Genomic DNA, 16,336 nt, shown 5'->3' with positions numbered 1-16,336 from the left:
CCCTGCAGCGGAACTCGAACTCGCGACCCAGTGTTAATTGTCTCGTGCTCTGTTGACGGAGCCATCCCAGGGGGGTGACCATGATGGGAGGATTCAAGGAGGATTCCAACATTTAAAAACATGATCAAGGAGAGAAACAACTATCTGACTTTTAGTAGGAATCTGAAGGCAGATTTCCATGTTTGATGTCTTACTGTGGTTTTGTAATTTGCTGGAAGCTGCCCAGAGTGGATGGAGCAACTTAATAATAATAATAACATTAGCATTATTAGTATCAGTATTATTTTTGAAAATGATTTTTTATTAATTTTCAGATACAAAGAAAATCCAATATATGCCACATTGTATCAATACCAAATTACCATTCCAATTAAAGTATCAAATCAATTAAAAAGCCAATTGCACGTTTTAGATGGCCCTCCGCGTGCCGGATTTCAAGGGAAGATAATTTCATTTAATTCTGCTTCCAGAGTCTTACTGAAATGCAATTACATTTCAAGCTTCGTCATGATCCCTTATACAACAGCTACAATGTTTTTGACTTCCATTCGTATTAACACATTTAGTAATTTGTATTCCTGCAAGCGAAGTTCTATATCCTTTATTGTTGCTGTTTTCTATTTGTGTTTATTTATTTTGCCCATACTGTTTCTTTCTGTCCTTACAAATAATAATTTATTATGTATACCCTGCCCATCCGGCTGGGTTTCCCCAGCCACTCTGGGCGGCTCCCCACATAATATTAAAAGCACGATAAAACATCCAGCATTAAAAACTTCCCTTCAGATGTCTTCTAAAAGTCATAGAATCATAGAGTTGGAAGAGACCACAAGGGCCATTGAGTCCAACCCCCTGCCAAGCAGGAAACACCATCAGAGCACTCCTGACATCTGGTTGTCAAGCCTCTGCTTAAAGACCTCCAAAGTAGGAGACTCCACCACACTCCTTGGCAGCAAACTCCACTGTCAAACAGCTCTTACTGTCAGGAAGTTCTTCCTAATGTTTAGGTGGAATCTTCTTTCGTGTAGTTTGGATCCATTGCTCCGTGTCCGCTTCTCTGGAGCAGCAGAAAACAACCTTTCTCCCTCCTCTATGTGACATCCTTTTATATATTTGAACATGGCTATCATATCACCCCTTAACCTCCTCTTCTCCAGGCTAAACACGCCCAGCTCCCTTAGCCGTTCCTCATAAGGCATCGTTTCCAGGCCTTTGACCATTTTGGTTGCCCTCCTCTGGACACGTTCCAGTTTGTCAGTGTCCTTCTTGAACTGTGGTGCCCAGAACTGGACACAGTACTCCAGGTGAGGTCTGACCAGAGCAGAATACAGTGGCACTATTACTTCCCTTGATCTAGATGCTATACTCCTATTGATGCAGCCCAGAATTACATTGGCTTTTTTAGCTGCCGCGTCACACTGTTGGCTCATGTCAAGTTTGTGGTCAACCAAGACTCCTAGATCCTTTTCACATGTACTGCTCTCAAGCCAGGTGTCACCCATCTTGTATTTGTGCCTCTCATTTTTTTTGCCCAAGTGCAATACTTTACATTTCTCCCTGTTAAAGTTCATCTTGTTTGTTTTGGCCCAGTTCTCTAATCTGTCAAGGTCGTTTTGAAGTGTGATCCTGTCCTCTGGGGTGTTAGCCACCCCTCCCAGTTTGGTGTCATCTGCAAATTTGATCAGGATGCCCTTGAGTCCATCATCCAAGTCGTTGATAAAGATGTTGAATAAGACCGGGCCCAAGACAGAACCCTGTGGCACCCCACTAGTCACTCTTCTCCAGGATGAAGAGGAACCATTGATGAGCACCCTTTGGGTTCGTTGTTTATTTCCTTGACATCTGACGGGAGGGCGTTCCCCATGTGGAGGCGCCACCACCGAGAAGGCCCTCTGCCTGGTTTCCTGTAACCTCGCTTCTCGCAGGGAGGGAACCGCCAGAAGGCCCTCGGAGCTGGACCTCCGTGTCCGGGATGAACAATGGGGGTGGAGACACTCCTTCAGGTCTACTGGGCCGAGGCCGTTTAGTAATAAAAACCAGCTCATTAAAAACAATAAAATGCAGCAAAGTGTTTAGGGCCAGCAATTAAAACATAGCCAAACGTTCTCCCTCGGAAGGTAGTGAACGCTACTTCCTTGCAGATTTTTAGGCAGAGCTTGGCCATCTGTCTGGGATACTTTGACCAAGATTCTTGCCTTGCAGCGGGTTGGACTAGATGACCACTGGGGTCCCTTGCAACTCTACAATTTGAACATCTGTTGGAAGCAAGCTCCGCGGCAGAAGTCACTAGTCCTCAACAGTTTTCACTGGAACACCCCTGCTTGCAAAAGGCAGGTCATAGAGGAGCTTTTTCTTCCTCCTCGCTTGTTCGCCATCGGCACGAGTCGACTCGCCATAGGCAAGCGGCCGCTTTTGTTTCTTTTTAACAGCGCCAAATTCACAGCACGGATCCTTTCTCCTTGCTGCAAGGACAACTCGGGGGGGGGGGGATGGACGGACAGGGAGTTGTTTTCCTTACCTACCTGGTTCCGTGTTTTGTGCGACTTCTGGAGCGAGACCCGCCACTGATCGTACATTTTGATACTCAGGCTTGCACAACTTCCATGTTTGCGCATCCAGCCGAAAAACTGCTTCAGCTCCCGGCGCAACGTGTTGTTGTGCTCCCCGCTTTTGGGTTCGCAGACCCCCGGCGCCCGTCCTGAGAAGGTTGGGAGAGGGAGGGGAAAGAATTAGATAAATTGACTTTATTACCTGGGTTATGAAGGCACCCTAAAGACATTAAAGCAAAGATTATGGGATAATACACACAGTGACTTGCGATCTCGATCACACGCAGTCTGTAGTCCGCTGGCAGTAGGAGTACAATATGGGCATGTCTTTAAGTTAACACCTTACATTAAAAACCTGACAGTACCAAACTATCGGGACGTGGGTGGCGCTGTGGGTTAAACCACAGAGCCTAGGACTTGCCGATCAGAAGGTTCGAATTCCCGCGACGGGTGAGCTTCCGTCGCTCGGTCCCTGCTCCTGCCAACCTAACAATTCGAAAGCACACCAGCGCAAGTAGATAAATAGGTACCACTCCGGCGGGAAGGTAAACGGTGTTTCTGTGCGCTGCTCTGGTTCGCCAGAAGCGGCTTAGTCATGCTGGCCACATGACCCGGAAACTGTACGCCGGCTCCCTCAGCCAATAAAGCGAGATGAGCGCCACAACCCCAGAGTTGGCCATGACTGGACCTAATGGTCAGGGGTCCCTTTACCTATGTAAATGAAAATATCGAATGCTGTGGAACAGTGCTCATGTAATAATGTAGTCAAAGGAATTCTATAAAGATTGTCGCCCTAAAGATGTTAAAGCAAATCTCTTGCGATCCCAATCACACACAGTCTGTAGTCCGCTGGCAGTAGGAGTACAATATGGGCATGTCTTTAAGTTAACACCTCACATTACATCTTACATTAAAAAACTTACATCTTACATTAGAAACCTGACAGTACCAAACTACCGAAGGCTTTTCACCAAAGCCAGACTAAACGTCGTTCCTTCTGCAGTCTTGAGAGGAGTTCCCTACCAGGACAGACTTGGCTCGTGTGCTCAAGACATCGACTCTATAAAACATATTTTGTTGCACTGTGCAAAATATGAGCATGCCAGGGCTGAACTGATACTACCCTTGCTGGTACCTTTCCCGGGAAAATCAGAGGCTCGCTATGTCAGGTTCCTATTGGAAGACCGGACAAACGCTAGAACATTAGCAGTGGCAAAGTTTTTATCGGTGGTTGCAAGAACCAATGATCCCTATATTGTACAAAATGCTTGTTTAACCTGGAGGTAGGCTGTCTGAATTGTGTATTGCTTTGTAACGATTTGTTGGGTCTCTGGACCGTAATAAAGACTGATTGATTGATTGATTGATAAATTAACAGGAAGGATTTGAAACCTGCGGGACCAGAGATACTTAGAAGACTGGAGTAAATATATGAACTGCCTGAAAAGTGATGATAACGAACAGATCGCGCTAGAAGTTTTGTAAGGAGGACTATTTGAAATATTGCAAGAAAGACTCTGAGAAGAATTGTTAGTTAACGATGATCAAGAGCAATAGAGAAATTAAGAAATGCAGAATAAGTGATGAAGAACGAAAAATCATCAGAGGTGTTGAGGGAAGTCTAAAATATTGTATAAGATAAGAAGTTACGTTATATGGTTGTTGGAAATGCTATGTTAAAAAAAACCAATAAAAATTTATTTTTAAAAAGGAAGAGGGAGACGTGAGGAAGGCAGGAAGAAACTCGCCGGCATAGCTCAAGTTGAGAAAACGCGAGACTCCTGAATGTTAGGGTTGTGGGTTCGAGACAAACATCCGGGGCCGGATTTAGGTTTGATGAAGCCCTTAAAAAGTCTGGGAATGTCTACTCTGAACCAGAAAAAGCCAGACACTCTTCCTTGTAGGGGAAAGCGGCTCCTTCCCCCTTGATCATTTTGACTGCCCTTTCCTGGACCTTTTGCTTTCCCTGCCTTGAAGCGAAAATCAGGTGTCCCCTCCAGTAACCAGGAAAAGGAGAATGACATCATTTGCGAAAGTCTGGCCTGCGAAGGGTGTGAGCTTTCGGGGACTACTTCCGAGCTGGGAAATAAGAACAAGACCTCCAGCCTGGCCCCAGGACAAAATATCCAGGTGCTGGGCATACGAGGAGGCTGGGATTTCTCCGGAGACGATTTCTCCCCATCCCCAAAGCCTGAGTTTGGCACAGGTCCGGTTCTCCGGACGCCTGCTCGGGTTTCTGGGGAGGAGGGAAGAGGCGGCCGCGGTGGGGAAGACCCCCGAGTGAGGGGATCGCGGATGCAGCTGCGAGGACCAAGCCGCCGGGGTGAGGGAACGGGGGACACGCACCGTTGCGAGGGGTCGAGGCGGCTGTAGGGTTGCTCCATTCGCTCCAGATACCGGCCTTCTTGGAACCATAGATGCCAAAGGGGTTGCAGCGCACCTGGACAAAGTAGACCGTGCCGGGTCTCAGCCCTGCAAGCCGGCACGAGGTTTGATTGCCCACGTTGTCGACCACCTGCGGCGGGGGAGAAAGAGGCGTCGGAAAAGGGGGCTTTTTTCCAGGACGGAGACATGGCCAGCCTTACCTGGAAATGTCGGGGGTTGAGGTCTAGACCCAGCCCCTCCTACATTTCTCCTGTGAAAATAGGGACGTCCTATTCCATCCCCTCTAACGTTTCTCCCCTGAAAATAGGGACGTCCTATTCCATCCCCTCCGACGTTTCCCCCCTGAAAATAGGGACGTCCTATACCATCCCCTCCAACATTTCTCCTGTGAAAATAGGGATGTCCTATTCCATCCCCTCCAACGTTTCTCCCCTTGAAAATAGGGACGTCCTCTTCCATCCCCTCCGACGTTTCCCCCCTGAAAATAGGGACGTCCTATTCCATCCCCTCCAACGTTTCTCCCCTGAAAATAGGGACGTCCTATTCCATCCCCTCCAACGTTTCTCCCCTGAAAATAGGGATGTCCTATTCCATCCCCTCCAACGTTTCTCCCCTTGAAAATAGGGACGTCCTCTTCCATCCCCTCCGACGTTTCCCCCCTGAAAATAGGGACGTCCTATTCCATCCCCTCCAACGTTTCTCCCCTGAAAATAGGGATGTCCTATTCCATCCCCTCCGACGTTTCCCCCCTGAAAATAGGGACGTCCTATTCCATCCCCTCCAACGTTTCTCCCCTGAAAATAGGGACGTCCTATTCCATCCCCTCCTACGTTTCCCCCCTGAAAATAGGGACGTCCTATTCCATCCCCTCCAACGTTTCTCCCCTGAAAATAGGGATGTCCTATTCCATCCCCTCCGACGTTTCTCCCCTGAAAATAGGGACGTCCTATTCCATCCCCTCCAACGTTTCTCCCCTGAAAATAGGGATGTCCTATTCCATCCCCTCCGACGTTTTCCCCCTGAAAATAGGGACGTCCTATTCCATCCCCTCCAACGTTTCTCCCCTGAAAATAGGGATGTCCTATTCCATCCCCTCCGACGTTTCCCCCCTGAAAATAGGGACGTCCTATTCCATCCCCTCCAACGTTTCTCCCCTGAAAATAGGGACGTCCTATTCCATCCCCTCCAACATTTCTCTCCTGAAAATAGGGACGTCCTATTCCATCCCCTCCAACGTTTCTCCCCTGAAAATAGGGACGTCCTATTCCATCCCCTCCAACGTTTCTCCCCTGAAAATAGGGACGTCCTATTCCATCCCCTCCAACATTTCTCCCGTGAAAATAGGGACGTCCTATTCCATCCCCTCCAACGTTTCTCCCCTGAAAATAGGGACGTCCTATTCCATCCCCCCCAACGTTTCTCCCCTGAAAATAGGGACGTCCTATTCCATCCCCTCCAACGTTTCTCCCATGAAAAGCGGGACGTTCCGGGATAAAATCAGAAACCGGGGCGGCTTCTCTAAATCAGGGACGGCCCTGGAAATTTGGGATACTTGGTGGGTGTGCTTTTGCCCCCAAACATTTCGGGATTAGCTGGCGCTGCCCGCCATGGGCTCTTCTCTCCGCACGTCACTGCCTCTGGCTCCGCCCCCCTTCGGTTGCCCCTCCCGTCGCCCGCCAAGGAGTTCCCGTGGGCGCCAGGCCCCCGCCGGCGGGCGAGACCCTCACCTTCCACTCGGTGCTGTCCTCTACGCGGTACTGAATCTGGTACTTGGCTTGGAAGAGGAAGTCCTTCAGGGCCGGAGGGGCACTCCACCGGACACTTAACTGGTCCTCGAGGTCACCGACACGGGTGACGTGGACGTCTGAGGGCGGGTCGGTCGTGACTGTCGGGGGAGCACAACACGATTTACGTATAAGCTAAAGAAGCTATAGCTTGGGCCCCCGCTCTCTTAGGGGCTCCAGAAAAATTTTAAGAGAAAAAAACTGGACGTACATTTCCAAAATATAAGATAAAATCTAAATAAAATAAAGCCTACAGTGTTTTGTGTTGTGTAGTGAAATAGACTCGGAGTCGAGGATGGATTTCATGCTCTTTATTCAGCTCGTAGTGGTGAGGAGGAATGGAAGTTCCCCCAGAATGTCTGCTTTATATACATTATTTACTCAATGGGCCCCACGTGATTGGCTAATTCCGGCATTCTCCTGTAGGCCAATCAGGTTGCGGATTCACTTCCACCTGGAGCTGGATTGGGTGGCTCCTGTGGAGCAATCAGACTGCTGCATTCTGGATCCTATTGTTCTAGGACCAATCAGACTGCTGCATTCTGGATCCTATTGTTCTACGACCAATCAGACTGCTGCATTCTGAATCCTCTTGTTCTAGGACCAATCAGACTGCTGCATTCTGGATCCTATTGTTCTAGGACCAATCAGACTGCTGCATTCTGGATCCTCTTGTTCTAGGACCAATCAGACTGCTGCATTCTGGATCCTATTGTTCTAGGACCAATCAGACTGCTGCATTCTGAATCCTCTTGTTCTAGGACCAATCAGACTGCTGCATTCTGCATCCTCTTGTTCTAGGACCAATCAGACTGCTGCATTTTGGATCCTATTCAACTCAGTACATAGCATGTAGGCTCCTGTGATGTAAGTCAGTGGTAGCCAAACTCCGCCCTCCAGCTGTTTTGAGACTACAATTCCCATCACCCCTGACCACTGGTCCTGTTAGCTAGGGATGATGGGAGTTGTAGTCCCAAAACAGCTGGAGGGCCAAGTTTGGCCATCACTGATGTAAGTCACGGGCCCCGTCTGCTCCCTAAAATCTCATCAGTTTGCTCCTTTCTATATATAGGGTGCCTACATTCTGCATGGAAACATCCGCAAATGGCTTGAGATACCTATTAGGTCCATCAAGGACCATATAGCACATATTCAACACAAAAAACAGCGACAATTTGTTGTGGACAAAGGACAGCTGGACATAGAAAGGGCCCCATTATCTTCAGGAGCTTAGGGCCTCGTCAAACCTAAATCTGACCCGGGTTCAGGTGCTCATATTGGGAACGCCATCGGACACACGGACATTTCTATTTTTAATACACAAACACTGGGAAAGAGGTCTCAAACTAGGGCTGCCATATCTCAAAAATCCAAACACCGAAAACTCGGAAGTGAGTGCTCTGGTTTTTGAACGTTTTTCGGAAGCCAAACGTCCAATGCGGCTGTCGGCTATTGTTTCTGGGGCGCCTGTGCCAATCAGAAGCCGCGCCTCAGTTCCTGAACATTTTGGAAGTCAAACGGACTTCCGGAACGGATTAAGTTCGAGAACTTTGGTTTTGCTAATTTTTTTGCGTTTTTGTTTTTGAGGCTTTTCCGGTGAACTTGTTTTTGTGACTGTGTGGAACCCAGTTGAGCTACTGATTGATTGATTGATTGATTGATTGATTGTGTGACTGCGGAAATGGATAAAAGCCCCCCCCTCCAAAAAATGACCATCATCAGAGCGAGTAAGAGAAAAAAATTAATTTCTATTTTCATCATCCACAATACTGTCTTATTTATTTTATAGTACACTGATTATTACTTTCACTTTATGGATCAACGGTCTCGTTAGAGAGCAAAATTCACGTTAAATTGCTGTTTTAGGGGTTGCTTTTAAAAGCCAGGAACGGATTAATCCATTCTGCATGACTTTCTATGGGTCTTGGTTTTGGAACGCTTTGGTGTTGAAACGGACTTCCAGAACGGATTAAGTTTGAGAAGCAATGGACCACTGTATTCTTGGAAAATACGTGGACTGAATGGTTCGTCTCGCTGCGTTACCGTTAAGTTTCCATTGCGCAAAAAGTGCTCAGACGGTTCCGTTCCACCGTGTAAATATTTTCTTTCTTTTCTAATAAATGCAAATTCTTCCCCCCAAAAATAATAGTTCAGTTTTGTTGTTCTTTTCAGTTTCGTTGTTCTGTACGGGACAGTGACAATAAAGATATCGTATCGTATAATGGTTGCAGATGAAACCGAAAGATATCTCCAGAACAGACTTCTTTTTTGCCTTTTAAGGGAGTTAACCTTGCTACTCGCAGACTTGGGACCTACACATCTCCCCCCGCTTATGGGGCAGCCGTTACACATTGCAGCCCGCAGGCGACTCCCGGCGATCGCACGTGCAGGATCTGACCTCGGCGGGGGTCCAGGCACAAAGGGAAAGGGTTAAGTAGTAGCAGATGTCTGGAAGGAGCCAGAAAGAGAGAGCGAGATCCAGGAGAGAGAGCTCCTAATTAAATTAAGAGACCAATTCCGCTCACATACAATATATTTCCTTCTCCTCCTCTCCGGGACGCCCCAGACAATCCCTGTTTCTCCCCCCCCCCCGCACGTTTCCTGGCTCTGCTAATGAGGTCATCGCCTCCCCTCCGCGTGATGTCACAGGTGCCCAGCGGTGACATCACTGCACTGCGGAAGGCGGCGGAAGTGGGTTTTTTTCCTTCTCGTTTTGGTTTTGATTAAAGATTTTCTTGTTTTACAGAAGTGAGTGTAATGTTTCTCGTATTTTTCCCATGTAATATTTTTACAAATCAGTTTCATTTGTTGAGACATTGGGGGTGGAGGGGGGGGGAAGATGGGGGGGTCGGGTGGCGATGTTTCTATTATGCTTAATGTATGTAGGGTTTGGTGTCAGCGTTGCTTGTGCTGTTCACTTGTGTTCCTTTGGTGGTGAGAGAGGTTGGAATTGACTGTTCATTTGTGGTTGGCTGTGGTGATCTTTGTTTTTGTGTGTGAGTGAGGTGGGTGGGTGTTTTGGATCAAGTTAGCCATATTGATTTGTGTGCCGTTGGTGGGTTATTGTAATTGTCTTGTTGGGCTGTGTATGTGATAAAGGGGAGCCATACCGGGGTAAAGGCGTCTTCTTCTGTTTGTCCCTGTGTCAGTTTCAGTTTACAGTGGTGCCCCGCAAGACGAATGCCTCGCAAGACGGAAAACTCGCTAGACGAAAGAGTTTTCTGTTTTGGAGGTGCTTCGCAAAACGAATTTCCTATGGGCTTGCTTCACAAGACGACAATGTCTATCTATCTATCTATCATCTCCATCTCCATCTCTCTCTCTCTCTCTCTCTCTCTCTCTCTCTCTCTCTCTCTCTCTCTCATCTATCTATCTATCATCTCCCCCTATCTATCTATCTATCTATCTATCTATCTATCTATCTATCTATCTATCTATCATCTCTCTCTCTCTCTCTCTCATCTATCTATCTATCTATCTATCATCTCTCTATCTATATCTATCATCTATCTATCTATCTATCTATCTATCTATCCATCTATCTATCTATCATCTATCTATCTATCTATCTATCTATAAAAATATAAGTGGCAAAAACAAGCCACTGTCTGGGGAACAAAATAGTCCTCCTTTAAAAGGAAATTCTCTCTCTCTCTCCCTCTCTCCCTCTCTCTCTCTGCCTGTTCCTGATGGGGGAAAACACACATTTCTTACGTGCAGAAACTCACTAAGATGGTTTTCTGGGAACGAACAGCCGATAACCCGCAACAGAAGCACCGTCTCTGGAAGAAAGAACTCGCGGGACTTCCTTACCTACGTCCACAATGTCCAGCATGACCACGTCGGACGTGGATTCCCCCAGCCGGTTGGTGGCTACGACCCAAATCTCGTAGGGCGTGAAGAGGGCCAGATCCTTTGGGATGTGGCAGGTGTAGGGCCCGGCCGTGTGATATTCCCGGCAGACGTTGTCTCGCCCGTACCACCTAGAATGGAAGCGACAGGATACCGTCGTCATGGGATGTGATATGGAAATAGCAGCCAAGTACAACATTAAAGCAGATGGTGACAGCAGTTACGAAATTAAATGATGCCTGCTTCTTGGGAGAAAAGCAATGACAAACCTAGACAGCATCTTAAAAAGCAGAGACATCACCTTGCCAACAAAGGTCCGTATAGGTAAAGCTCTGGTTTTCCCAGTAGTGATGTATGGAAGTGAGAGCTGGACCATAAAGAAGGCTGATGGCCGGAGAATGGATGCTTTTGAATTCTGGTGCTGGAGGAGACTCTTGAGAGTCCCATGGACTGCAAGAAGATCCAACCTCTCCATTCTGAAGGAAATCAGCCCTGAGTGCTCACTGGAAGGACAGATCCTGAAGCTGAGGCTCCAAGACTTTGGCCCCCTCAGGAGAAGAGAAGACTCCCTGGAAAAGACCCTGATGTTGGGAAAGATGGAGGGCACAAGGAGAAGGGGACGACGGAGGACGAGATGGTGGGACAGTGTTCTCGAAGCTGCCAGCATGAGTTTGACCAAACTGCGGGAGGCAGTGGAAGACAGGAGTGCCTGGCGTGCTCTGGTCCAGGGGGTCACGAAGAAGCGGACACGACTAAACGACTAAATAACAACAACAACAACATGGGACGTGGGTGGCGCTGTGGGTTAAACCACAGAGCCTAGGACTTGCCGATCAGTGGTTCAAATCCCCGCGATGGGGTGAGGTCCCGTTGCTCGGTCCCTGCTCCTGCCAACCTAGCAAAGTGCAAGGAGATAAATAGGTACCGCTCTGGCGGGAAGGTAAACGGCGTTTCCGTGCGCTGCTCTGGTTCGCCAGAAGCGGCTTAGTCCTGTGGCCACATGACCCGGAAGCTGTACGCCGGCTCCCTCGGCCAATAAAGCGAGATGAACCCCGCAACCCCAGAGTCGGCCGCGACTGGACCTAATGGTCAGGGGTCCCTTTAACTTTACAACATGAAAAAGAGGAAATAAGCTCGGGCACTTCAGAGACAGACTGCCTCTGAACCCAGAGGCTGCATTTAGCATCACATCCATTTTTATATGCATCCAGTCGCTTCAAAATATGAATACCTGCAATGGACACAGCATGAAAGGAACATGGTTTGGGAGGGAAGAGGAAATAAGAAAGCTCAGATACTTCAGAGATAGACTGCCTCTGAACCCGAAGGCTGCATTTAGCATCCTGGCCAACCGACACGGATAGAGCGACTTGAATAATAATAATAATAATAATAATAATAATAATAATAATAATAATAATAATAATTTATTATTTATACCCCGCGCATCTGGCTGGGCTTCCCCAGCCACTCTGGGCGGCTTCCAAAAGAATATTAAAATACTATAATACATCAAACATTAAAAGCTTCCCGAAACAGGGCTGCCTTCAGAAGTCTTCTGAAAGCCTGGTAGTTGTTGTTCTCTTTGACATCTGGTGGGCGGGTGTTCCACAGAGAGGGCGCCACCACCGAGAAGGCCTTCTGCCTGGTTCCCTGTAACTTGGCTTCTCGCAGTGAGGGAACCGCCAGAAGGCCCTCAGAGCTGGACCTCAGTGTCCGGGTAGAACGATGGGGGTGGAGACGCTCCTTCAGATATACTGGACCATTTATCTAACTATACCTGGATTTTGTCTCACCTGGGAGGAATCTGCACCCTGTCAGGCTTAAAGAGACCTTCCAATCCTTTGCCAGGCCATGCCGCTGCCTCCTCTCAGGACCTTACCTCAATTTGTACTTCAGGGTGTAATTGGTGTGAAGGTAAGTCTCTCCCTCTGTCCCAGGCGTCCACCTGCAGGTGAGGTCCTTTAGATTTTTGGACCAGCAGGAGATGTTCGTCGGTTTCTCTGGCGGCACTAGAGGATGAAAATATAGAATAATGGTGATGATGATGATGTATTTATACCCCACCCATCTGGCTGTGTTCCCCCAGCCACTCTGGACGGCTCCCGATAGAATATTAAAATCACAATGAAACATCAAACACTTCCCTAAACAGGGCTGCCTTCAGATGTCTTCTAAAAGTCAGGTATTATTTCCTTGACATCTGCTGGGAGGGCGTTCCACAGGGCGGGGGCCACCACTGAGAAGGCCCTGTCTGGTTCCCTGTAACCTCACTTCTCGCAGGGAGGGAACAGCCAGAAGGCCCTCGGAGCTGGACCTCAAGTGTCCGGGCTGGACGACGGGGGTGGAGACGCTCCTTCAGGTATACTGGGCTGTTTAGGCCTTTCAAGGTCAGCACCAACACTTTGAATTGTGCTCAGAAACATCCTGGGAACCAATGTAGGTCTTTCAGGACCATGGTCTCGGCGGCCGCTCCCAGTTCCCAGTGTATCTGCCGCATTCTGGATTAGTTGCAGTTTCCGGGTCACCTTCCAAGGCAGCCCCATGTAGAGAGCATGGCAGTAGTCCAAGCGGGAGATAACCAGAGCATGCACCACTCTGGCCTGACAGTCCGCGGGCAGGGAGGGTCTCATCCTGCGTACCAGATGGAGCTGCCCTGGACACAGAACTGACCTGCGCCTCCATGGACAGCTGTGAGTCCAAAATGACCCCCAGGCTGCACACCTGGTCCTTTGGGGGCACAGTCACCCCATTCAGGACCAGGGAGATGCAAGTCATCAGAATGTGATGTTAACTGGGAAACAAACATGCACAGCTCTTGAAAAAGAGCAGCCCATTTTTTGGGGGAAAACAGAAACTCTTCTCATGCTTGGCACCAGTGCAATGTTTAAACCATGTCCTCTGGGTAGCAACAATTTGGACCGGGGCGTTTGTGTGTCGCTGCGGCAGGGTGGATGTAGGAGCAAAATCTTTCCGTTTTTCCCAGCCGGAGGTTCCCATCTTTCTGAGAGGAGGATCTTAAAAATAGCTTGCGATAAAAATCTTACGAATATTGATTTGGACAACTGCAATTTGCCAAAATAGTTTCCCCCTTCGCTTTTTCCCGGGGAAAGAGCCCTTGTTGGCTAACGATGGCAGGCCTTGCTACGAAACTCCGGAGACCAGAAAGCATTTTTATTACCCAAAGGCCTGGGAAGAAACGGCCAGGGCGTGTTAGCGTGGGAAAAGGGGGCTGATGGGTCTGGCAATGGGAGAAGTTGAATCTGGAGGTGGTTGTGTGATCAAAACGAGGCAGAAGGCAGATTCGGGATTCAAAATGGAGACTGGAGAACAAAATGAATTTCAACAGGGACAAACGTCAGGTTCTGCAATTAGGCAGGAAGAACACAAATATAAAGATGAGGGGACGGACATGGGGAACTAGCAGTACATGGGGAAACGATCTGGGGGTCTTAGTGGACCACAAGCGGAACGTGAGCCCACAGTGTGATGCAGCAGCAAAAAAGGCGAATGCTATTCTAGGTTGCATCCACAGAAGTCTAGTGTCTAGATCAAGGGAAAGGTAAAGGGACCCCTGACCATTAGGTCCAGTCGTGGCCGACTCTGGGGTTGCGGTGCTCATCTCGCTTTATTGGCCGAAGGAGCCGGCGTACAGCTTCCGGGTCATGTGGCCAGCATGACTGAGCCGCTTCTGGCGAACCAGAGCAGCGCACGGAAACGCCGTTTACCTTCCCGCCGGAGAGGTACCTATTTATCTACTTGCACTTTGACATGCTTTTGAACTGCTAGGTGGGCAGGAGCGGGGACCGAGCAACGGGAGCTCACCCCGTCGTTGCGGGGATTCGAACCGCCGACCTTTTGGTTTAACCCACAGCGCCACCTGCGTCCCAAATTTTGCAGAAACACAAGGAAAGGTTAGGGGTCCCCAAAACCCCCACCCCATTTGCAAGCAGAGGGTCACAGACTTGGCCATTGAAGATCCCACCGGACGGTGAAACGGAATGGAGTTGCCTAGGAATGGGCAAGGCCGGCTGGCTGGCTATGCTGCAAAATTTCATTGCAGGAGAGGGGAGATTTTTTTTTTCAGACGTACATCCTACATAGAGACAGGATCCGGCCAAAATGCCTCCGCCTTCCTTGCTGTGGCAGACTAGGTTGTCCCCCGACTGCTGCTGCGATCCGTTCAGGTTAGAGATTGTGACGCCCAGGGTGTTGGCACTGAGGACTTTGTATGTCTGCGCCGGGAGCCGCCGGCCGTTCAGAGTCCAGTAAAGGTCTTCGGCTCGCAGGCTCGAGTCGGCAGCAACCGAACAGTTGGCCGTGAGCGAGGAGCCGATACGGAGAGTCGGGTCTTGGGGGAGGATAACGGCTGGGTCTGCAAGGGAAAGGAGCAGAGAGAGAGAAAATTGGGAAAGGAAGATCAGGACTAGGTGCGCAGCCTGGGGGTCATTTTGGACCCACAGCTATCCATAGAAGCACAGGTCAATTCTGTGTCCAGGGCAGCTCCATCTGGTACACAGGATGAGACCCTCCCTGCCCGCGGACTGTCTGGCCAGAGTGGTGCATGCTCTGGTTATCTCCCGCTTGGACTACTGCCATGCGCTCTCCGTGGGGCTACCTTTGAAGGTGACCCGGAAACTACAACTAATCCAGAATGCGGCAGCCAGACTGGGGACTGAAAGCGGCCGCCAAGACCACATAACACTGGTCCTGAAAGACCTACATTGGCTCCCAGGATGTTTCCGAGCACAATTCAAAGTGTTGGTGCTGACCTTGAAAGTCGTAAATGGCCCAGTATTCTTGAAGGAGCGTCTCCATCCCCATCGTCCAGCCCATACACCTGGGTCCATCTCCCGAGGGCCTTCTGGCAGTTCCCTCCCTGTGAGAAGCGAGGTTACAGGGAACCAGACAGAGGGCCTTCTCGGTGGTGGCGCCTGCCCTATGAAGCGCCCTCCCATCGGATGTCAAGGAAATAAACAACTATCTGACTTTTAGAAGACATCTCAAAGCAGCGCTGTTCAGGGAAGCTTTTAATGTTTGATCTTTTATCGTGTTTTTAATATTCTGCTGTGAGGCGCCCAGAGTGGCTGGGGAAACCCAGCCAGATGGGCAGGGTATAAATAATAAATTATTATTATTGCTCGGCTCCCAAGCCATATCCCAGGACATTCTCGGACGTACGGGGCGTCCCTCGCTTTGCAGATTGTTTCCATCGCTATTCTACCGTACGTATCTCTTTCATGAGATTTGTTCCTCGCCGGGTTGCCAGAACGAAACGAGAACCTCGGAGCGGTTTACAAAGACAAGATCTCTTGACCGAAAGCTCAGGAGACGTCCTATTCCTGCGACTGCAATTTGTTCTTTAATTCTGGATTTTGGAAGGTCAAACCAGATGTTTTTTTAACATCTGCCGCTCTGGTAGATGTCGACAAACGCATCGGTTATATTTGCACTAGGTGCAAGAAAGATCGGGGCAACCTTTTTGGGGAATACAAGTGCCAAACCCCAGGATTAGGCTGACCAGAAGGGATGTTTTTTGAAATTCTGGACATTGTAAATTTGTCTTGGTTCAGTGCATGCAAAGCTTTCCATTCCGTAGCTCGGCGATTTGTGCTTATATGGTCTTTCCATGGCCATTGGCTGCAAACAATTAAAAAAAAAACCACTGCTGGGATTGAAATTTTAAAATCTTGCAACCCACCTAGGGACCTGCTGGCGAAGGGTGAGTTATTTTGGAGCTAAAAGGGACCCTTACGGTCATCTAGC

At 48.9% G+C, this 16,336-nt stretch overlaps 1 protein-coding gene across 2 annotated transcripts in view; it reads right to left on the bottom strand.

Annotated features, from left to right (window-relative positions):
* Window positions 1-16,336, bottom strand: part of CRLF1 (cytokine receptor like factor 1) — a 30,035-nt gene that overhangs the window by 579 nt on the left and 13,120 nt on the right. Inside the window, exons 2-7 of one of the 2 annotated variants that reach the window (XM_081177947.1) lie at window positions 14,664-14,945; window positions 12,453-12,582; window positions 10,532-10,701; window positions 6,662-6,819; window positions 4,896-5,064; window positions 2,519-2,698 (exon numbers count right to left, since the gene is read on the bottom strand). In XM_081177947.1, coding sequence (XP_081034073.1) covers window positions 2,519-2,698; window positions 4,896-5,064; window positions 6,662-6,819; window positions 10,532-10,701; window positions 12,453-12,582; window positions 14,664-14,945 — 1,089 coding nt within the window. The remainder of the gene's footprint in view (window positions 1-2,518; window positions 2,699-4,895; window positions 5,065-6,661; window positions 6,820-10,531; window positions 10,702-12,452; window positions 12,583-14,663; window positions 14,946-16,336) is intronic. The other variant, XM_081177946.1, reaches the window with a different exon arrangement.

Source organism: Podarcis bocagei, assembly GCF_964188305.1.
Source record: "Podarcis bocagei genome assembly, chromosome: 18".
NCBI classification, from domain to species: Eukaryota; Metazoa; Chordata; class Lepidosauria; order Squamata; family Lacertidae; genus Podarcis; species Podarcis bocagei.
Note: the sequence above shows the minus strand (reverse complement) of the source record. Positions and strands in the feature narration are given on the sequence as shown.